The following is a 24552-nucleotide window of genomic DNA, read 5'->3' as shown; positions in this document are numbered from 1 at the left end:
GAGAGAGAGAGAGAAAGAAAGAGGGAAAGAGAGAAGGAAACGGAAAGAAAATAAAGAGACGTGGCCGGAATATACATATATACAAGTAAATGGAGGTTGGCGACAGTGGAAGGAGTGAATAAGGACAAAAAACAAATGAACAGAGTAAAAGGGAAAGAAGCACATAAAATAAGCTGTAAAAAAGGCAGCTAGCACACTCAGAAATGATAATTAGATTACAGCCGCATACAGCTCCTCCTCACAGATCTGCAAACAGGACAAACAGCATAATAAAACGCAGAGGATGAGAGCTGTTGACTCACTTGAGGAATGACTGGAAGTCTCCGAACATAGCATCGCAGCCTGGCCACTTGCATACGCCGTGGCTGTATAAAGGATGGGCGCTCTGGGAATGACTCTCCTGAGAACTGAAGCAAAAACAGACACAATAAATGCAGAATCTGAAGCGTGCTTGGGTACCTGTCAAGTACTTTTTAAAGGTTAATAGTACAGGATTGCACCGGACAATGCCACTGTTGTGAACTGTGTTGAGACACTGTGCAACTATGTGACCCATAGGGCTCTGCTCCTTCCATTTCAACCCAAATCACACCACTTTCATTTGTTCTTGAGCAATCTCTGAAATATTTGGGACATGCCAAGATGATGTCAAGAAGTTGTGCATCTCTCAAAGCCTGTCTAGAACGTTTGCCATCTTTCACCTCAAAATCTAAATAATAAATTACACCAATAAAGCCTACATTTTATTTTGCATCAATCCTTCAATACAGCACTCAAGATTTTTAGGTATTTGCTTTCATTCATATTTCCTACAAATACTTTAAAAGAAAGAAGAACATTAGCATAAATTCTGAAACCAGAGTTTCTAACAGTAAGGTATGGAAAAAAAAAAAAAAACGAGGTAAACCGCAAGACTGCACCTGATACTGCAGATTCATGCTTTCCGCTGAGTGTCTTTCCACTTGACAGGCTTGTTTTCAATCACAATATTTCGATATTGTGATGCATCTTGTTGTGAGGCATGAATCACTGTGTGCAGTATCGTTAAACAGTCGTGCAGCTCTATTTAAAATTGCTGTCATTATGATTTTTTTTTTCTGAATTATCATTAATGCAGCACCATTACTATAATGTGATAAAAATAATGATAAATGAAAGAACTTACTACATGATAGTATTTGTTGTACAGCATTTTTTTTTATTTATTTTTTTGTAAATTTGAAGTATTATTCACTACTTTTTTGGGGTTGGCAAGATTTCATGTTTTTGAAAGAAGCCTCTTATGCTCACCAAGGTTGCATTTATTTGATCAAAAAAAAATAAATGGGCAACTTATAAACATGCAATTTATTTTTGTGATTTCAGTGTCTTCAGTCTTCAGTGACAACCCTTTAAATATTCTAATACACTGATTTCTTATTATCAATGCTGAAAGCAATTGTGCTGCTTAGTATTTTTGTGGAAACCTTGATAAATTCTTCTGATGAACAAAGCTTCAAAGAACAGCATTTATTTGAAATAGAAATCTTTTGTAACATTACAAATATACAGTATTTACTGTCACTTTTTATCCCATCTGTCCTTGCAGAATAAAAGTATTTATTTCTGACCCTGAACTTTCGAACTGTAGTTTAGCGCAGTATTTTTGGGGAATTAAAAGCAACCCTGATAGCATTTTGTCAGATGTTTTCATAAAGCACTATTCTTCGGCTCAGAACCAGCTGACAAACTAGCTGGACATGTTTAGGACTTTGTATCAAACAGTGGACTGCTTGACAAAGTGATTTATTTTTGTATTTTATAAAATGCCAAGAATGCTTTATTTGTTTGGGATCAAGCGAGGTTGTGTCCTTTGACCCATGACCTTCTTTTCTCGCCTAAGAGAGCCCTGTGCGTCTCTGCCAGCGGATTCCTTCCCTTACACCGAAACAAAGAGAAAGCGTCTACAGCGGGCATGTTTTCTCTCTCAGTGCTTGAACACAACCCCAGCCTAGGCAATGACTCACACTTGACAAATTAAAACAGACTTTGTTATTTCCATCCTTATAACACGCTGAACAATCAAAGAAGCTAGCAAGCAGACACAATAAAACAAATCTGAGCAATGAACTGTTTGTTCTTGCAGATGAGGCGCTGAAGATCCCAGCTCAATGTCAAATGCTTGCCTCTCAGGAATAAGCACTCAACATTACAGTAGTACACTGTATCAAAATGGAGCATGGCAGATTTTAAAGGATTGATTACATTTCATCCCTCACTCCATCAGCGGAAAAGTGTGTTTGCATGTCACTCAGTAAGCCAGAAGGAGAGATGGATAGACAATGCCCGCATGTTGTGGTCTTCTAGAAGGGGTGAAGGGTTTGTTCTCTGGTGCCAGCGGCTGCACTTAAGGTTTTAGTTGCAGGCGTCTCTCTGGCGGGCAGGAGTTTACATGACACATGAAACTGACCACACAGTCCTTGAGACCTCACCCTCCACCAATACCATGCAAACAATCACAGGCGGGCCAAAAGAGGGCTCTGCTGACAATACAGACCACATCAATGCAACGCTAGGACACAATGGCACCTACTGTAATCTGAGCATTTACTGTTAACAGGGTGGTGTGGTGTAGCGGTTAAGACTCAGGGCTGGGGATCCAGAAGGTTGCTGATTCTTAACCCCAATTTCTCCAGTTCACGCACATGTGGAAACAAGTTCAAGCATGTCTACATGCAGCAACATATTACAGAGACAATATTCACACAGTGAGAGTTTAAAGACTGACAACAGTCAAGTGCTTCTGACAAACAATCTCCTGAAACCTCGACAAACATGGAGATGGAGGTGTGTTTGTTCATGTGTGTATATGAAGAAAAGCCCACAGGGAACGCATTGACACTGACGGTCACCTTTCACACAACCACAAAGACAAATGCCTTTAAAGACACCTGACATTTGTCAACAGTATTCTTTCAATACAACATACTGTATTAAGAACCTCCCACAACCTGACTGGTTTGACTAGTCATCAAATACTAAATTTCAGTGAGATAAATACTCTTAAGAAATAATTAGAATCTTGTCATTTTAAGACCATTTTGTAAACAACAAAAACATTATTACGGGCTTAAATTATTTCTGATTGGTTAAGGTGTCATACCTTGAGGTCTTATTGGTTGGTATGCTGTAAAACTATGGCTTTGAATGTCTTCACTTTGATAATGAAAATACAGTTGGTGTAAAATGTGCAGTGTCAATCTGTAATATAAACTAATAATGAGAACACTACTGAAACAGAATGTGGGAAATTCTTTGTGCTGTACTTGCTGGTGTTTCAGCGTGTTGTTACAGGAAGAGTGCATTAACAACTAGAGTTGCACATTGTGACTAGCACGGTCAAGTTAACTTGTGCATTTTCTTTTTTTTTGTGCAGATGCATGAAGTAATGTGTATGTTGTGTACATATCTGATTAATCTAATATAGGATACGTTTGGGGAGTTAATTAACTTGTTACTGAAGAGCTTCAGTTTCCTTTTGTTCATTTACTATTGAGCGCTCAAATTTAACATATGGAGCGAAAGAGCATTAAGTGCAAATATTAACTAAGTATTCTTAAGAAAAACCAACACACACATGATTTCTGGCTAAACCTAAATAAATGGCACATGCTTGAATGCAATAAAATATTGAGTCAAGAAAAAAAAAAGTTGAATAATTATGATGTACCTGTCTCTCCGGCTGGGCCGGTGCACGTGATGTCCATTAGTGCTGGAGTGGTGGTTGAGGATCTGAATTTTGGGAGGAGAAGGGGATTTGTCTCCTCTACTCTTCTCCTCCTGTCGTGCATCTGCCGTCTCTTTCCACAGCTGCTGAAGCTCAGCAGGGATCAAACCTGTGAGAGACACTGCCTTCATTAGATCACCAGAAAACTAATAAGACCTCTATATCTATGATTCCGTTTTTCCATTCAATCACCCATTAACCTCTGAAACCCGTGTGACAGCTGTATTTCAAATAATCTCTGCTGCTCAAGAAATATTTAATAATCTCAACGCTGAAAACAGTTGTGCTATATTTTTGTATATATTTTTGGGGTTGGTTTAAGCATCTTTTCCAAGTATTATTTATTTTTTTTTAATTTGCTGCATGGTGAAAGAAACGTATGCTATATATATTTGATGACCCACGAGTAAAAATCAACCCAGGGCAACAGTTTAAAATTAGCCCAATTCCATGGAAAAAAACACACTTTGCAACCCTACATCCAACACGAGCTTGACTGATCACAGGTCGAGAGTTAGGAGAGGTGACTGACACACCATGCTGGAGGATCTCACTGCTGTAGGTAGGACTGCTATTTAACTTTTAATGTCTGACGAAAAAAAGACTGACAGTTCTTTTAATTGCATATAATTTGTCAGTGTGTTTCTGTTTTATCATCTTAATTTGTTATTTAAGTGAAAAATATTTCATGTAGGCCTATTTATTTTATTGATATCATGTTTTTCTGTTCTCAGAAGCGCTACAAGTGCGTGATGACTTGATGTGGGAATCCAGGTTCTATTGTTGCTGTTATTCTCCATGCTGCTGTTTGCACATTAAAATAAACCCGTGATTTTTTTTTTTTTTTAACGGGTCACACACTCACACATTTAATTTTTTTTATTTAATAGCCTACTAATTTATTATTGAAATCTTATCAGTTAACGGTTAATGTTCGGATAACGAGTAGCGATTTTTGGTTGGGAAAACTGAAATGAGCATCCCTAGTGAGGGGTTCTTACCTTGGGCCAGTGTACCGGTGAGAGCCGACGGGACAGAAAACAGGCCCTGTCTCTGCAGGTTGAGCAGGTGCTGCTGTTGAACGGAGAGTAACTGCTGCTGTATAGCCATCTGCTGGGCCATCATCTGCTGTTAGAAATACAGAGACAGACACTTGACACTCCCAGTACAGTCACTGCCTGTCTTCATTCACTCATAGCATCGTTTCACAGCCGGCACTTACACTCAAGTGAGTAATGCTGCAGACACCACAGCCGGTGTCTCACAAAGAGTACAGTCGCACAAAGCCAACAACAGACAGAAATGTGGCAAGTGGAAATCTGGCACTGACTGCAATAAATGGCTCTGATGGTCCTCTGGGGTATATTGTGATGCTGTTACCTCTTTACTGGGTTTCCCAGCATGATGTTGCTGCAGGAGCTGCAGGTGGAGTTCCTCTTGCTGTTTCTTATAGAACTCCTGAAGCTGTTGCTGAGAAAACATTAACACCAAAAACAAGTCACGTATCAATGCAAGGTATTTTACACACTAGTGAGTGACTTATATATTGACCAGGTTGATTAATAATATGAAATCTGGGCATTTTGAGATCATTTTGAGACATTTTTAGCTTATATGGGAGGGTAGTTGAGGACCACAGCCCTGAGTCTCTTTTAGTAACTAACTACACTAAATGATATTTTTTTGTTGTTGCGGTACTGCGAAGATGCACCACACTGTGTGTGTGTGTGTGTGTGTACCTGCTGTAACATGAGGGCCTGTTGTTGCTGCAGTAACAGTTGGAGCTGCTGGGGGCTCAGGACCTGCTGCTGAAAGATCTGCTGCATCTGCTGAGGGGTGATGGCCTGAGGAGTTATCATCCCCACTGATATAGCCACCTAGAGATACACACATACAACCACTTCATTATTTATAATGCAGTAGCTGTTTATTAGACTTATCCTGATACCAAAAATGTAGTAGCCGATACCAATACCAGTGAAATTTCAGGACTGTCATGACACCGTAACAATCTAATATGCTTTTATTACATTGTAAAATAGTAATTAAAATATTTATTAAATAAAAAAAAACATTGATTCAAGCTTTTCCAATTAAACAGTCTGTAATAAAGATGAATAAAAGTAAATAGTGCTTGCAGAGAGCTAACAAAATCAAATATTCAACATTTACAAATTGAGAACTAAACCAAAAAGTAATCAAATAGTAAAAAACTACTAATTATTTTTGTTATTAGTGATAATATTGTCACTAATTCAGCACTGTCAGAATTTAACAGAAGCAGGTCTGTGATTAAAATTAGCTGTGCATTTTCTTCCTGTTAGGCTTAAAGTTGTGTTAATATTTGTTTTTAATATGATTTAAAGTTAATAAGTTTATCCAGCCGAGTGCAGCGAATGGTTGCCTCTTATTCTTCAATATCTCCAGTAATTAATATTAACAAAATAATATACAGCAGCAGGTCAATTAGGCTGCACTTTCACTGCAAGCTATAAAGCACACATCCAATATTTTGACAAACACCCAATGTTTTGTAACAATCATTTATATTCACTTAATACAAAACTGACTGTGCTTTCACTAATAACAAGACACGCATTTTAATCATCCGTACACACAGCCAGATCATCACAAGGTATGAGTGTGCATCCAGAAATAGTTAGATAGAGTGTAGGTATTGCATTAAGTCAGACACTGTTTGAAGATTTCTTTAGATGCCTTTATCTTTTTATTTGAAGTACTGATTTGGTACTAAAGCCACAGACTGTATTTATAAAACTGATGCAATATGGACAATATGTCAAACTGCAGGATGATGATACATTTAATAGCCTCTTCAAAATGGTTTTGATTGATTTCATCAAGTTGAACAAGGCTTGAAACATTTCATCTGCACACCTTGTGATGTAAAAAAAAAGCACATCACTAACTCCAAGAACAAAGGGCTTTCCACAAACCCAATTTCAATCCTCTTCCCCAAGGATAGTAAACACTTTGAAAACAACTGAACAGCTAAAAAGAGATTCCAGAGTAGGACTATGCCAGACAATATTTTATTGTTTAGACATTCAGGGAATAGTTTCCAAGTCCTCTGGGCCTCAACAGTCAACATCAACAAGACCAAGTAAACAAATACACAAACAATTTTGAAAACCACAGTTGATAACACTTTATTTTAAGCAGGGCTTGAAAACGAAAAAAAAAAAAAGTCAATCGGTTCACTCCGAGCAGAATCGATATTTTAACGTTTCTGTTCCTGCGTTCCTCTGTATTATTACCGTCAGTGTTGGGGGTAACGCATTACAAGTAACGCGAGTTACGTAATATTACTTTTTTCAAGCAACTAGTAAAGTAACGCATTACTTTTTAATTTACAAGAAAATATCTGAGTTACTTTTTCAAAAAAGTAATGCCAGTCACTTTTTTCCCATTTATTGACTGACAGTGCGCTGTGTGAACATGTTACTGTAGTTCTAGACTAAATATGAATGTGCATTAATTCATCCCACTCAGATTTAGTATTCATCAAAATTAATTAAAACAGTGAAATGCAAACTCAGAATATGAGCAAACTGCAATAATTAAATATGTTAAACAACACAAATGTATCTAATCCCATTTTATTAACCAATGTCTTTGCTGCTGACCTTTGATGATCCAGTTCAACCATACTAATAAGACAAAATGACTTTAGATAAACTAACAATTGTGCTTCATTTTTTTTTTTATTGCCGAAGAGTGTTAAACCTTCTTATCCTGAATTCTAATTTACAGACGTGAATTTACTTTTCCTTCAGCTTGAGGTTTATTCATTACACTTTTTGGTGTGAAAGGGCTTTTACATTTGCTATATTTAGAACTTCTTATATTAAAAACAATCAAGCCCTGCTCATATTTAAAAAGTAATGCAAAAGTAACGTAACTCATTACTCTCCATAAAAAGTAGCTAAGTTACGCAGTTAGTTACTTTTTTAGGGAGTAACGCAATATTGTAATGCATTACTTTTAAAAGTAACTTTCCCCAACACTGGTTACCGCTCCGAAACCGGTTCGAGTAGAAAAAATAAGTTAATAACATTATTTTTAAAATGGTCTTTGCCTATAATAATAATAATAATAATAATAATAAAGTACAGTGTTCTCTTTACACAAAAAGAAAAAGAAAGAAAAAAAAATACAGTAAGAGTTGGTATCTTAACCTGCTGCGAGCCAATACAGCATCATCTTTTCTAGATTTCTAAATTTCTAAATGTAGGCTACTAAACAAAAGAACAAAAATCTATTAATGCTTTAAAGACATTAAAGTATTTTTTTAAGATATTTATTTTATTTTTGCTGCAAATTGTAAAATAAAAATAAAAAACGCTACTTGTATAAAATTGAGTTTTGAGGAAAATAAAAAAACGAAGGCTAAGCCGCGTTGCATTTTATTAGGCTATTATTCAGAAATGATGAAGGCTAAAATGCCGGTAAATCAAAAATGTTTACAAACATTATAAACAGTTATTAGTTTCTCTCCACAACAAATCCTCTAAACTTAAGGCTGCTATAAAAACGTCAATCCAAAAACAAATTAAAGGTGAAACTGATGCCTACCTCTCTCACTCGGCACGAATCCAAATGTTTCCATATTCTCGACGTATACTAAAATATTATTTATTGGCTTTTACTTTCATCGATGTAAAACATCATCCTTCACTTCGGCGATAACAGCAGTGAGGTGGTGGTCACGCTGAACACAACAGATCGGACAACGGAGTACTGTAACTTTTTACACGTTCCTTTAACTGTATTTTATTTTGATAATAAACTGGCTGCAATGTCGTAAAAATATGTGTCTTTGTGCGCGTGAGGCGCCAGCACGATATGGTCATACCAACACTGGTTGGTTATACAGATGCAAGACATCATTCAAAACTGTCAAGCTATTGCAAAATAAATAAAACTGCTTTCTGCCGTCTCGTTTTCCTTTCCGAGAACGTTGGAATGCGTCACAATGAACCGTAGGCCTAACTCAGCATATATTTTTTTTCTTTTGTTTTGTTAATCTGTCAATGATTTACGTGAAATATATTTAGTGTATAGGCATATATATTCCTTTGTATGTAAGCCTATAGTTTTATTGTGTTTTCTCCTTTCACAGAAGCGCCGCAGGTGCGTAAGATCTGTTGAATCCATCTTACACTGTCGTCAGATAAACTAACGCCGGTGTTCTGACGATCTGTGCTACCCTGTCAGATTTTGCTACCTCCCATTAAAACAGATGGTATTCATTGCCATTGCGACTAGAGTTCACAGCTGAGCGCGAGCGGCCATTTCCAATTTTCGATTCTGTTCGGAACTATAAAATTTGATTTCGTTTCTGGTTCTGTTCCAGTCAAAATTTTTAAGGGGTCATAATACATAGTAATTACCTAATTAAGTACTTAGTAGTAGACATTGTACTTACATGACATAAAAAGTACTTACCATGTAACTAAGTTATGGAACAGCCTGTACTTACAGTTTGTAATCATGTAGATGTAATAGGCAGCTACTGTTACACATATGTAACAGACCGAGTCTGTTACACAGCTACTTGCACACTTCATCTTGATACAGCTTGATATTTATTTTAAGTAGTTTATGCCTGTGTAATATTATGTAATTGTAATGCAATTAGAAATGCATTACATGTATTTATGCTGTGTACTGGTGGGTTTAAGGTGCAGTTAGATAAGGTGTACAGTATAGATACACATGAAGTACACTTAAGTACAATCTTGATACACTATTTTATGTAGCTTATGTCTGTGTACTTACATTTATAATTACGTTGTATAACGTCTGCAATACATCTGTAACACTCTTTTGGTTACATAAGTAGCTGTGTAACAGACTCGGTCTGTTACATATGTGTAACAGTAGCTGCCTATTACATCTACATAATTACAAACTGTAAGTACAGGCTGTTCCATAACTTACTTACATGGTAAGTACATTTTGTTTCATGTAAGTACAACGGTTACTACTAAGTGCTTAACTAGGTAATTACTCTGTATTACGGACACCTTAAAATAAAGTGTTACCCAGTCCTCAATAAAATGCAAGGACAAATCCCTCTGCCTACAACTGGAAAAACGTCTCATAAGCATTCATTTCAGTTATCTCCATTTAATTTGCCCATAAACCGAGGCAAACAAGCAGTCAAGATTAAAAAGACATACATTATTCATTTGTTGACAGCAGCTCAAACACTGACATTAAAAATGCTACCAACGAAAACAGACAAACAAAAACACCCACAACAGAGGCGAATGTTTTAAATGTAAATGCACTGGATTCACAATGAGTTAGCCCATGCTTCACTGGGCCTCAAGCAATTACCACATCTCAAGCCACACACACACACTCGCTGCTTTTAAGATGTTTACAATAAACATAAACAGAATAATTAAAGTCACATTTACGGATTCGTATAAATAATACATACTGGGGTACACAGCAACTGTAAAAACAAAACTGGAGATTGCATTTTAATTAAGTCGGTGAAGCACAAACAAACACAAATTTCCAGTAAAGAAGTCTGTGTTCAGACTCATATAAACATACTGCTGGACTGAGATACTGCAACTATGAGAGAACAATAACAGCTGACTGTTGTACTCACAAGATTTCCCACAGTGTGTTCGCACATGCATGTAGAGGGGCTGATCACGGCCCTAAATCTGGGAAATTGAAGAAAGTTCACCCAAAAATGTCAAATCCAGACATTATTTACTTTTATAACCTTCTCTTTGATGGAACACAAAAGGAGATATTTAGCAGAAGGTTACGCTGCTCTTTTCCTGCTTGGCACTATGACATTACACTGACCTCAGAGTCAGATTCTCATATTCACAGGTGATTGGGAACTGGAAGGAATTTAAATGACACTTGTTCTATAATGAATAATTCTATTAAATAATACATAATTACATTTATTTCCAAATATTTTCTCCTCAAAAGTACTAAAATACCTACAGTTGTATTACATACAAAAATAGAATACATGCAGTGCTGGGTAGTAACGATTACATGTAATCTGGATTACGTAATCAGGTTCCAAAAATTATGTACTTGTAATTAGAGTATATTTCATTTTAAAATGCTCGTAATCAGATTACAGTTACTTTTTTTTAAGGACGATTAAATCGCATCCAAAATAAAAGTTTGGTTTACATAATAAATGTGTGTGTATTGTGAATATTTATTATGAATATATAAAAGACACACACATACAGCACATATTTAGGCCTACATATATTTACATGTATATACCTTCATAATTTATATCATATATATAAATATATCTAATATAATATAAAAACAGCATTTTTCCTAAATATATACACATGCATGTGTGTATTTATACATAAATATTAGGGGTCTAAGTAACGGTTCACAAAATTCACGGTTCGGTTCGATACGGCACAGTGGACACGGTGGTTCGGTGCGTATGCGATACGGGGGGCGGGGTAATAGGTTACGTCACAATGTTGGAAATATTTCTGTTTTAAACCATGAAGGTGAGCCAAAGTTTATCACAAAAGCACGCGTTTGCACACGTGCAAACTTTGCTCAATATTTATGCTGGTGAACATCTTAATCTCAGTCAATTCACTATGCAAAAAGTGAAAGTAAAAACGGAATGACGGAGATTTCGGCATCTGACGTCACATATTCTCTCAAAGACGAATCTACTTCAACATATGCTGATAACGACATAGGCTATAGATGTTTTCATTTATTCCCTCAATATTTCTCTTGTGGCCCATACATAGTGACAAGAAAAAAAAAAAAGAATTTCATTGATTTTTATTGATGACTGCAGTGTTAATATTTTAATTATAGGACTATAATTCATTGTATAGCCTAATAGAACTGTTTTAAAAGACCTTTTATAAAAACATTTTAATTGAGGAGTAAATAGCCTAATCTTATCGTCGCAGTGTGTCAGTTATGTGGTAATTGTAGGGCAAATTAATTGTAATTTTAATTTAATAATAAAAGTAACTTCATAATAATAGGCCTAATAAAAATAAGACTGTAACAGGCCTACATTAATTGAAAATGCCAAATACTCTAATATTGCCAATAATTGATGTTTTTGACTCTCTCTGGCTATCGTCGATAAGATCATCGTCTTTTGACGCACTCCAGCAAGGGGAGGTTATCGCGAGGCAGACAACTATTGCCTGTTACTTCGTTCAGGCTGCCTTGTTGAGCGCAGTGGCACTGAGAACATTATATTTCACACACTTTAAGCTCTTTTATTTTCCAAACATAATAGGATTAGTCCAATGAATCGTTCGGTTTGTAATGCATACCGAACCGAAAGCCTCATACCGAACAGTTCAATATGAATACGCGTATCGTTACACCCCTAATAAATATACACAGTACACACACATATATTATGTAAACAAAAACTTTTATTTCGAATGCAATTACTCACGATTAATCATTTGACAGCACTAATTACATGATTTCATATTCACACAGTGGCAGTAAATTATTAATAATTTACTGATTCCCCCTAATTCTTCATTTTTATCAATTCATCAACAAACAACTTAAACCCACTGTAGTTCTTACATTAAACCCAGTTTGGGAAACCCAGGTGTAATGTAATGTTTAAAGCATTTTATGATGTTAATATCACCAAATGTAATATATTTTCTTACTTTTTTAGAATTTGTTTACGTTTGATGGTAAGTTTAAAACATGTTAAAAAAGTAATATAAAGTAATATAAAAAGCAGGCAGAATACATAACTAGTGGTCGACCGATATTATGGAATCATGCGTGTAGCAAAATTCAATTTGCAATGCAATATGTAAAATGGCAATTTATTTCTGTATTTAAATTTACATTTTCCCATACATACGTGCAGCATTTAGTGCAAAATTAAAATTCAATTATATAATTTAAATTTGCCATTTTCTACACTAGTTTTAATATGCATATTAAAAACATATTTTAAAGCTTTATAAAGCACACAGTATCACGATGAAAATGCAACCCCAAGTGTCCTACCCCTAAATCTAAATGTATTTAGTAAAAACAGCATTTAAATGATAATTTTGCTACAGTTTTTGCTTGGACATGTTAAACATATCAATTTGGGTAATACATTTTAATTTTGCAACTTATAAAGCTTTAAAATATGTTTTTAATTTGCATATTAAAACTAGTGTAGAAAATGGCAAATTTAAATTATGTAATTGAATTTTCATTTTACACTAAATGTTGCCCATACGGTATGGGAAAATGTAAATTTAAATACAGAAATACATTTTACATATTGCATTGTCATTTTGCATATTGCACTGCAAATTGAATATTGCTACACATGTGCTTCCATACGATATGTGTTTTTTGAAGGCCGATGCCGATATCTTGGAAAGCAGGGTGGCCGATGGCCGATATAAAGCCGATATGGTTTGATTTATTTTCATTAATATTTAAGAAATTTTAATTAAAATGGATTAAAATATAAATGTGTAAAACATACTTATACTTTAAGACAAAGTATTTTTCACAAATAAATGAGTATTTAATAAATATTAATATTAAAATATTTGTGAAATTAAATGTTCATTAGTCATTCAAAGATTTGTTTAAATTATATAAATGCGTATTTTCTGAATGCTGACGGCAAACAAGAAAGTATCATGTTTGCTTTTCTATTACTAATAACATTAAAGCAATCATTCTTATTATTGTTGTATACATTTTAATTCCTTTGTTTAACTGCTCTGATTATTATATAGACTTCTATCCATATTAGACGGAACTGAATGACGATGGCGAACAAGAGGGAGAACGTGAGCACTATGTGCTCAGGTGCTTCCTTTCTCAGCACAGTCAAAATAAAAAGTCCCGCCTCGAACATATCGGCCAAACAGAGAACAATTTATCGGCTGATGCTGATATTTGAAAAATGCCAAATATCCACTATACCACTATAAATAACCTAAAACGAGTAACCTAGATTACATTACAATTTTCATTGTAATCAGTAACGGACTACAATTTGTAAGTAATCTAACCAGCACTGTTATGAGATCATTTCATGTATTATGCAATGACACGTATTGTAGCCTTTGTATTGAAATATATTGCGGCACAATATACGGTTTCACTGCAAAACAATGCAAAAACTGGAAAACAAACTAAAAATAACTTCAATATTTATAAAAGCGAAATTTTACTTACGGTAACATTACTTAATTATAATTATCTATTTTTAAAAAAATGTTTTAGAATGTATGTTTAATTACATGTTTTCATAAGAACAACCAGAATAATTTTTCCTCATGAAAAACATAAAACCGAGTAGGCCCTAGCAGCTCTTGGTTCAGTTCGAGTCAAACATGACTAAAATGAATGACTCGCGGTTCAGTAAGCGAGTCAGATTAATTCAGTAACTGCTGCAACTGATTCACGAGTGCTGGTTGGCTGTGTGCTGCTTGCAACAACAAAAAAAGGTGTTTATTTTTATAGTTATTGTAATATTTCATATCGCTAACTCACAACTCAGCTGAAATATGATTTCTTCTGTCATGGTACTTTGGATTCAGCGGCGGCCCGGTGCCAGCCTTGCAAAGTGGTGCAGGAAACGCAGTGTTCCCTCTTTATCAGCAGAAGAATACACTTCTTAGAAGCTAAGAGGCAGCATATATGCTATATAAATGCCGCATGCCTATATGCTGTATACATGACCACACATCACAGGGAAAGATTTTTCCATAAACATAACTTATTGAAGAAATAGAAACAGTATATTTCACAAATTAACACAAACTAATATTCAGAAGTACTGCACTTAAAAAAACAAATGAAACAGTTGCTTGTGAAAAAGCTCCAAAAAGGCAAACTACTATGCCTTCGAGTCTCACCAGAAATATTTTAAATGTCAAAGAACATAAGCATGCCAGCAAATTAATATAAATATTCTCTCTCGGGGGCACAGTAAGCACTGATGAGTGTTGTCTCCATGACAACAGACAAGTCCAAACACTGTTTTGTTGTTGTTATTGTTCTTGCCAGTGTGTCAGAGAACCAACTCCCCATGAGTGAGTACGTCAACAAGCGATCGCTTCTGAAAACACAAGCCATAAATCAACAGGCTTCAGCAGCCCAAAAACAAATAGAGCCCGTTGTTATTCCCTTTCAATACCTTGAACAATTTTGGTGTGGTTCCCCGCCCAAAGTAAAAATAACATTCTTTCCTGCACTGTGCATCTGGGTAAATATAAATTGCAAAGGCAAGGAAAAAAAACAAAACAACAAGAGGGGAAAAAGGCTCAGTTCTGTGAACACAGCCTTTAAAAAGACAAAGAGAAGTAATTCAGGGAATAAAATTACAGCTCAAAGACAGTGAGTCACAGAAATAAGGTTCCAGTGACCATTCAAAGCTTTCAGCCCTTTGTCAGATCGGATACCACGGACCCTAGTGGTCATGCACTTCATTAATCACTCCCTCTTAAGATAGAAAATAAAGAGTCTGGAACAATAATGAAACAATACTCTTCTACAATGTCAGCAACAAATGATACAAAAAAAACCCTCAATTAAGAATGAATCTTCAATAAATGAACAACTCTGCATTTTAAATTTATGATTTCTAAGTTAAAGCATAAAGAAAATTACAGCAATTTACAAAAAAATGCAATAAAAGTTTTAAATAAAAGCACAGTGGGGAAAGAGAAAATGTGTATTCATTTAATAAACTGCCTGAAAAACCCTCCTAAAACTCAAACAGACATCCAATACCTGAACAAACTAAAGCAAACGTTATATCTTTTGCCCTTTCCATCTCAGTACTCACAGACCTTGATAACTCCATGGGCGGCAGGAACAGAGAGCTGCGCAGAATGTTTGAAGACTAGAGAGAACGCCAGTATCCTCCTACTGTTCTTTCAACTACCCAACCCCGATGACCAACCCACTACCTCCAATAATGCCCTCACTAGGATCCCAAACCTAATGTAACCATCCAGTCACATGGCTCGGGCTCCTAATCCCGCCCCTTGCACTTGCCATAGTGGCATGTTGATTTGAACTATTGACTATCTGAACCCTCGTTTCACCACTTGCATGCACATCCACACATACAAAGCATTCAATTCATGATGAATAAATAAAGGCAGCTGTGCACTGGGTAGCATATATTGTGTTTGTTTGCAGCTAAAGCTCTACAGCCGTCTATTTCTCTTCAGTAATATAGCCTTATCTGTTAACTGACATGACAGAAAATAATTTTACAATAGGCTACACACACAATAAAAGTGCACTTGTAATCTTCCATCGCAACAATGTGTAATAATAAAACACACCCTGGTTGCCCAATCTCTTTATGATCTGTTGAAGGCAGCATAAACACAAGTAGGTTTGTGTAATAGTGTAAACAACATGGTTTTCTGTAGGTGTATGTGTGTGCTGTGGGTGGAGGAGTGTTCAGCTCTACCTGTGCGTCTGACTCTTTTTCTGTGCTCTTGGGGGACTTCTCACCACTTGGTTGCTGCTGCTGCTGCTGATGTTGTTGTTGTTGTTGAGCAACTTGTAGCGCCTGAAGATGGCAAAAAAACAATAACAAGTTTCTGATTGGCTTCTGAGCTGCTCTGCTCTCCCAGGACTATTCATATTGTTTTCAGGAACACAGATGAAAAGGCAACATATTTCGTAATCAAGATTGGTTGATAAAGTGAATTGTTTTTTTGTTTTGTTTTTTTTGGGGGGGGGGGGGGGGGGGGGGGGGGGGTTGTTGTGAAACTGTGATAAAGAAGAAAAAAAAAAGAAAAAGGAAATTCACCAAAAAGTGTCATTATTTACTGACTCTCATGTCAATCCAAACCTGCATAACTTTCTTCTTCTGCTGAACACAAAATACACTACTATACAAAAATTTTCCACTAATGCTTTTTCATTAACGTTTACATTAATGCTTTTGTTCAGTAAGGGTACATTAAACTGATTCAAAGTGACAGCAAAGATGTTTAAAGAGATTTTATTTCAAATAAATGCTGTTTTTGATTATTTTTATTCAAAATCCTGTTTAAAAAAAAAAAAAAAAAAAAAGTATAACAGCATAAAAGTATAAAATTTTAAAAGCAGCACAACTATTTTTAACACTGATAATAATTAGCATATTTAAATTTCTGAAGGATCATGTGACACTGAAGACTGATGCTAAAAATTCACCTTTAACATCATGAAAATAAATTACATTTTAAAATATATTAATACACAATATAATTATCTTTAATTCCGTAAAATAAAAAAATAAAATAAAAATACAGACAGCTTTGTTTACCAAAAAAAAAAAAACCACACAGGAGGTTTGGATAACTTGATGTAGGGCTGGGCGCTATGGCCTAAGAAAAAAATCCCCAATTTTTTTACAAAAAATCCGATTTACGATTTAAAACGATTTTTCCTCCCCTACTTAAAATCTTTGCCGATGACAAAGAAATTGTTCAAAACAAGTTTTAACTTCATTTTGTTTTGATTTTCCCTTCTGGGATTTAATCTGGATTTCCCCCTTGGGGTTAAAGTGCAATCAGAAACAACAAGCCAAAAAGACAAGATGGCAGACCCTGCCATTGTAAAAAGTGAATATGTAACTTAACAAAACGTAACATAACAAAACAAAATTGTGTGAACCTTTTTGATAAGTTTTCTTTAAACACAAGTTTTAACATCTTGCTATTCAGTAGATAGGAGGTAGTTCTTATAAAGTGCAAACAGAACATTCAACAGCATTAAATATCAGTGACTGTTGGTTGTTTTTTGGCGGAATGATGACGAATGGTTTGTAGATCCTCAGCACCACTGACAAACATCTGATGTGTGGTAAGTACTGCCGCTCCATAGTATAAACAGTGCATGCGATCGCGAATCTCGAAAGTGAAAGTGAAACTAAAAAGCTATCGTGCATTCAAAAGCAGTTTCAATGCCAGGCGTAATCCCTGATACCCGCAATTTTATATACAATTATCCAATAATAAAACTGTGAGTACTGACATATATATTTTCCTCCCGTAGTACACGTAATTTTCCTTCCGTACACAGGATGCGGCGGATTGCGGGGGGAATCGCACATAAGCACTGAAGTTATTTAGCAGTAATCAGTTTTTCCACAAGGTGGCAACACCGTTCCGGGCCGCTGTTTCACAGTTGAAAACGAAACTAAAGAGACGGACATCAAAATAGCTGAGACTGCAACAACAGACGCTCACATTGACAAGCGCTTGTGAGCGAGAGGGTATGAAACAGCTCAGCTTTGGTTTAAAAGAGTTAAAAAATATTTGTTATTTGTCATGACTTAACGGGGAAAAATAGAGCAGACACTGAACATGGTTGAAGCTTTCTAGAGCGCGTGCGCCGGCCGCCAGCGTTCGCGTACAAAAACGAAGAAGTAACATTAGGCCTTTAACATCATGATGTCTATCAGCCATTGGCGATGGACGATGGCATCGTCTATCGGCCAAACCCTATATGGCAAACGCACGGGGGAAGGGCTGAGCTCATTCAGAACTACGGGAGCTCAGAGGGGAGCATCAGCGGATGCTAAAAAGAAAACCGATTTTCATTCAAACAAATCGACGTAAACAACACATTCGAGTTAATCGATATATCGCCCAGCCCTAACTAGATGGTGAGTAAATGATGACAGACTTTTGATCATTGACTTTTTTTAGGTTAACTATTGCTTTAAGAACAACTCCACTGGATATATCCAAGCAAATTACGTTATGGGATTGATTTGAGTTTGATAAAAATGATCACAGCTATAAAGTCTCTTGACAAGTCCTCACAGAACAAATGAAGTGATGATTGTGCAACATTTTTTATTTAATAATAACCTGTGAACATCCTGCTATGACAGTCCCACACTGCCAGTACATAAAGTGTAGAGGATTCAACCTTTGGCTCTATTAACAGCCGCAGTCCCTTGGTGATTGGATCCTATCACACATTCCTCTGAAGTCTATCACATGGTAACATTTGAAAAAACATTAGCATAAGTCTTTGCATGAGACAATCTAAGCCTGCTATTTATTTAAACCAGAACATTATACACCTTCTGAAATGGAAAAAATCAGTTGTCAGGAGGAAACAGCCACAAAGTAAATACCCCAGCTGTGCCAAAGAAATGAGAGGTCTTCAAAAGTTGTTGAAAGGAACGTCTCTCTCACTCTGTTGCTTTTGTCTTATTTTCCATTGTGAGGCCCTCCAGATAGAAATCAAGGAAAGAACAAGCAAGCAAACAATATCCACAGCAGCGGGACCATCCTCTCCGATCTGACCTCTTACACCTCTGAAGGGTCAAACATCTGGCCCCGTGGAACTCCCCTTCTCAAAAAGAAGGGTGGAGAGATGAGTAAACGGATATGGGAGACTTCAATAGAGAAGTGTGAATAGAAAAGGGAAAGCAGACAGATCATGACAGTAATCCTTGGGAGATGAAAACAAGATGGGAAAGCATTTACAGGAGCGTTTTAGAGCCTTCTCTCATTGTTTTAATAAAGGACAGTGCCCTGAACCCACAGCTGTCTGGCCGATATTCCAGAGGTGACATCATACATCTGGAATCTGAACATGGGGCAATGTGTGGGTCTCTCTCAACATTGCTGTCACAATTTTAGCATGTGCATTAGTTTTACGCACACATATGCAGATAAAAGCATGCATAAAGATTTTTAGTGACAACATTACTATTTCTGAGAGACAGAACTATAATCACAGAGCCCATCCCCCCCGATTCACATAACACATATCAATGATTTAAATGAAGACTGGGGTGTCAAACATTTGCTCAATTTTAAGCAACAAGGCTATTGTGTAACAAATGTTGACATACCAATAAAAGCTTCATTACTTTGAGAATGTATTTCCTGGAACATTTTCAACACATCAGTCTCATGCACCGGCACAGATTTCACAATTCACTTCCGATATAACTGCAAATTTGATTCAAATCAATATAAACCTCTTTGTGAGTTGACACACTCAAATATAAAACAAACAGACATTCTCACACACATGTTGTTCTGAACCTATATGACTTCCTTTGAAACACTACTTTTAATATTTTCTCATTCCACTGAACATAAATCAACATTATAGCAAATTTACCATGACAGCTTTGTACAATATTTACCATATTTGATGAGCTGTATGTGTATGATCACTGTTTATGCTTGAATAAAAGCCTAAATGAAATCGGTTTCATAAAGTCTCTACAAAAGACATGGATTACACGGCAATGAAGGAACAAAAAAATGAGAGAATATTAAAAAACAAACTTCATTTGCATTCCCAAGATGGGTTTGGAATGACAGGAGGGTGAGTCAATTATGACAATTTCCATTTTTAGGCGAACTAACATACAAAGTAAGTATTAAACCACAGTAGGAGACGACAGTACATCTATTCTTTATAACTCTGTTTAGCTGGTTTAGTGGTATGAATCACATTAAAAGTGGAGGGCCACATGTTCATGTCCCATATAAGTACTAACACAAAATTATTTAACATTTTAGGATTATTATTAAACAAATCAAGTATGAATTGGTTACTTTATTTTGTTGACTTGATGAACCTGTAACTGTACTGGGCTGCAGAACCATTGCCACTAATGGTCTCTACAATCAACTTGGCTCACAACGCTTTTGGGAAATGCAGCTCAGTGCTATTGGTACTGAACCTTGGCTTCTGAAATTTTAGTAGTCTCAACGCAAAAAAAGAAACAAAACAATGACAAGATACCATCAGCTAACATATTTTAAGTTAGTTAAATTTTTTACCTGAGTTTGAAGGGTCTGGGCTGTGGCTGACGGGGATGAAGATGTTTCTCTGGTTACTCTCTTCTCGCTCTCTGAGCTCTGGCCTTCCTGCCCAGCTGGACTGCTATTGGTTGTTTGATCGGTCTTGGACTCCTGCATGTCGATATGACAACCTGAAATACAGGAGGAGGAAAAATAAGACAGCTGCCAGCAAAACAAATTACTTTTGACATAGAAGTGCATGCTTTAGAAAGCCTTTTCCTTTCTTTTCTTGCTCCCCCTACATAAGCCCACAGACTAGATCATGACAAAACATGTGTGCCAGCAGAGTTGACATCACAACACAAACATTTATGTTTGTACTGTTCACAAATATGATAGCTGCATTATAAACAAACAGTTCTGAGAATAAACCATTTGATGCCAAACGACATGTTAATGCCAATAACAGACAATCACTCTCTAGAGACAAATCTTATACAACAAATCAAAACTTTTCTTCTATGCACCTTGTCTTTGTAAGGGGCCTTTTGAAACCAGATAAATATCTGTTTTGCTCTTGAACAATCAATTTCCCCGTGTCTTCCTCCTTAAATTCGACAAACATCTGTGTGAAACAGCTTGATCACATCAGAGTGTTGACAAAAAACTGACACGAACAAAGACAACATTCCTCACGGCCTGATACAACCAGGAACGAGAAAAGCCAGAGTACTAACTGCACTTCACTTTCAGTATCAGAGATGGTGAAGCTGGTTTAGTAATAAGCATGTTAATTTAATTAATTATGAATATGTAATTAATTGCGCCTCCTGATTCGCAATGCAAATTCTGTAAGGGATTTTACTACACCAGATCAAGTATGCTGTCATGGTTTTACACCTTAAAAACTAAAAAAAAACATGATGCAGCAGCCAAAGACGCCAGTTTAGGAGTCTACATTGCCCAACAATTAAAAAATTATTGCAGATGGAACACAAGAAAACATTATAACACTAAGGCTGCAAAATTATTAAAAAATGATGTATATATTAGTGTTGTCAAAAGAATAATCATGATTAATCGCATCCAAAATAAAAGTTTGTTTACATAATATAAGTGTGTACTGTGTATTTATTATGTATATTTAAATTTAAACATACATGCATATATTTAAGAAAAATATGTTATGTAAATATTAAATATATTTAGATATAATATAAGTAAGGAATAATTGACGACAGGCCGTTGAATTATTAGAAAAATAATGCACACCCGAGGTGGTGATGCGGCCACGACGTGAAGCGGAGTGGCCGTTACACCTCGGGTGTGCATTATTTCTCTAATAATTCAACGGTCCGGAGTCAATTATTCCGCTTATACTACGGTTGCCACACCTCAAGACATCGATCAGATTATATATTTCAAGGGATTCGTCCGGTTTTTCTACTTAAATCGCTATTGTGAGTAGGATTATTTCTTCCGCATCTCATCCAACGACTCTTTTGCTAGTTCCAAAACGTCATTTTAAAGCTGGCAATGGAGGCTTGAGCCGTTGATAGCAGACTAATGCAGTTAATAATGAAGTTATTAGAAAGAGAGCGAGAGAGACAGAGACACAGAGAAAGAGAAACAGAGAGAGAGAGAGAGAGAGAGAGAGAGAGAGAGCTTGTATGAATTAGGCTACCTCTGTGTGTCCCTCAACAGTGTTCTGAAGCACCGTCTCTAAACTGTAAGTCTGCTTTAAGATGCAGCGCTGTTATTACCTCGCTAGTGAGAAATGTCATGTGTAGCCTTTAAGTTGTTACACTAGGCTAACTGATAAAATCGTCAGGGCAGCGCTGACAACACGTTTTTGTGTGAGTGTCTTTTGTTGTTGCCGGCTGCATTTGATGTCCGCTTCCGTTTATGTTGTTTTTCATCTGGACTGTCTAATACTGCTGCAGCCCAGTTGTTGAAAGTTTCATATTCACCGTAAATATTAAAATTTACTTTCGGAAAATCGTCTGTCATGTTGTTGTTTTTGTTAGTCCTGTGTGCTGTATAGGTACTGTATGCTAATTTCCGTTATTACAGTTAACTATGCGAAGTGATATGGAACTGTAATGCGGTCAAGAAAGCTGCCTGGAACTACGTTCGCCGTGCGTTTCCCTGAAAATAATTGCACACCTCAGAACGTTCGTCAGCCAATCAGATTCAAGCATTCAACGGCCCCGTAGTATAAAATATAATAACAAATATATAAATGTATATACTAGGGATGCAACGATACCATTCTTTCAGAACCGATCCGATTCCGAAAAATCTGAGTATCTGCCGATACCGAAACAATCCGATACCAGCGCAGTTTTTTTATTTTTCTTTAATCAATGTAGAATTTCTTTACTTCTCTGTGTTGACCTGATCGTCACTCTTTTGTGTGTTAAACACAATCTACTAAATATAGACAACTTCATTTTAATGAAAAACAACAATTGAAAAAATATATATAATCATAATCTATGACAGAAATGCTCTTATTTTCTAGGTTAGTGGTTAATTCAGCAGCATAAGATACACTAGAAAAATCACGGGTGCACAATAATTTGATAAAATCTAGTGAAACATTTTTATTTACAAATAAAAGTGAATAAGTGTAGGACTAAATCTGGTAAAATGTTACGCATTACTCTTTGTATTGTTGTAAAATATAATCATGAAAATACATGTATAAATATAAATAGGACAGAACACGAAAGACTATTAATAATCTTTCATTGCGCAGAAAAGTATTATAATACGAAAGGCTCCAATACAGAGTGCTACAAAGCGCTTTTGCGCATCCCGTGCGCAGAATTATGCCTTGAAACAACACGGAGTCACAGCACGCAGGCTGCACAGCCCTCCGAGTCCGCACAGAACAGTTCAAAGTACAAAGGAAAGAGATATTGATGCGGAGTGTATTAAATCTGTGTGTTAGTTTATTGAGCCTTTTCTTTTAATTGTTTAAACCTCAGTTACTGTGCGCTCTTGAAGAGAGTTTCACCGTTTCGACTGTAGTAACGGAACGCAACACGCAGCTTGAACGCTGAATGGAGGATGACAGAGAGCCGCAGCAGAGAGAAGAGTTTGTGAACTTGACTTTAAATGACTTAAATATTCATCTGTACCTCACATTGAACTATGGAACAGCTGCATCCCTAGTATATACGTAAATATCTTTAAAATATATACTGTATGTGTGTGTATTTATTAGGGCTGTCGTGATTTGTCGATTTGATTTGACTATTCGATTTTTTTAAATCCTCGACTTCATTTTCTCGTGTCGACTAACCGACAAAATAGCGGAAGTGGCGCATTTCACGGACGAGAATCAATAAAACACATTATTAAACTGTTTTCTAAGGCTGCATGATATATTAAACCCATTTAAAAATCTTAAAGCATAATTGAGAATTCACAAACGCTACAATTTAATTAAATAATTATATGCGATGCAGTTCTAATACAGTATGCGCTTTAATTATTTACATAATTAAATAATGGCTTAATAATGGTTTAATGGTAGACTAAGCTGGTTTTATTTTCAAACTTGTATTTTGTCTTATTATGCAGTAATTCTGTTTGATATCTATGACTGACCTTAATATTCGGAGTTGTAATATTAATATCACAAACGTACAGGTTTTCTGGATTTTTTGTGAAGAAGAAAGATTGATATAGTGTTAGTTCAAGAATCCCATTTGAAAGAGGAGGATATACACAGGTGTAATAATAAGTTTTATGAAGTGGTATCTCACTCATCTTCGGATAAAACCAAGGGTGTCCTAATATTGGTGCGGAGGACTTTAAATATTACTATTTTAGAGAAAGGTGGTGATACAGATGGTAGAATAACAAAAACAATAGTGGAGCAGTTTATGCCCCTTGTACTCCTGACCCTACTTTTTTCTCTGTTTTGTCAACCTATCTCTTGAAGTTTTCAGATTTTGAAATTGTATTGGGTGCAGATAT

At 36.0% G+C, this 24552-nt stretch overlaps 1 protein-coding gene across 3 annotated transcripts in view; it reads right to left on the bottom strand.

Annotated features, from left to right (window-relative positions):
- Window positions 1–24552, bottom strand: part of foxp1a (forkhead box P1a) — a 46664-nt gene that overhangs the window by 7225 nt on the left and 14887 nt on the right. Inside the window, exons 2-8 of one of the 3 annotated variants that reach the window (XM_079402859.1) lie at window positions 20602–20753; window positions 16260–16361; window positions 5506–5643; window positions 5147–5236; window positions 4768–4894; window positions 3710–3875; window positions 303–407 (exon numbers count right to left, since the gene is read on the bottom strand). In XM_079402859.1, the coding sequence (XP_079258985.1) occupies window positions 303–407; window positions 3710–3875; window positions 4768–4894; window positions 5147–5236; window positions 5506–5643; window positions 16260–16361; window positions 20602–20739 (866 nt within the window). In that variant the 5' untranslated portion in view covers window positions 20740–20753. Of the gene's footprint in view, window positions 1–302; window positions 408–3709; window positions 3876–4767; window positions 4895–5146; window positions 5237–5505; window positions 5644–15624; window positions 15688–16259; window positions 16362–20601; window positions 20754–24552 lie in introns of those variants that run through there. The other 2 variants (XM_079402860.1, XM_079402861.1) reach the window with 2 other exon arrangements.

This window comes from Barbus barbus (genome assembly GCF_936440315.1).
Source record: "Barbus barbus genome assembly, chromosome: 41".
NCBI classification, from domain to species: Eukaryota; Metazoa; Chordata; class Actinopteri; order Cypriniformes; family Cyprinidae; genus Barbus; species Barbus barbus.
This window is presented reverse-complemented; position numbering and strand designations above follow the sequence as displayed.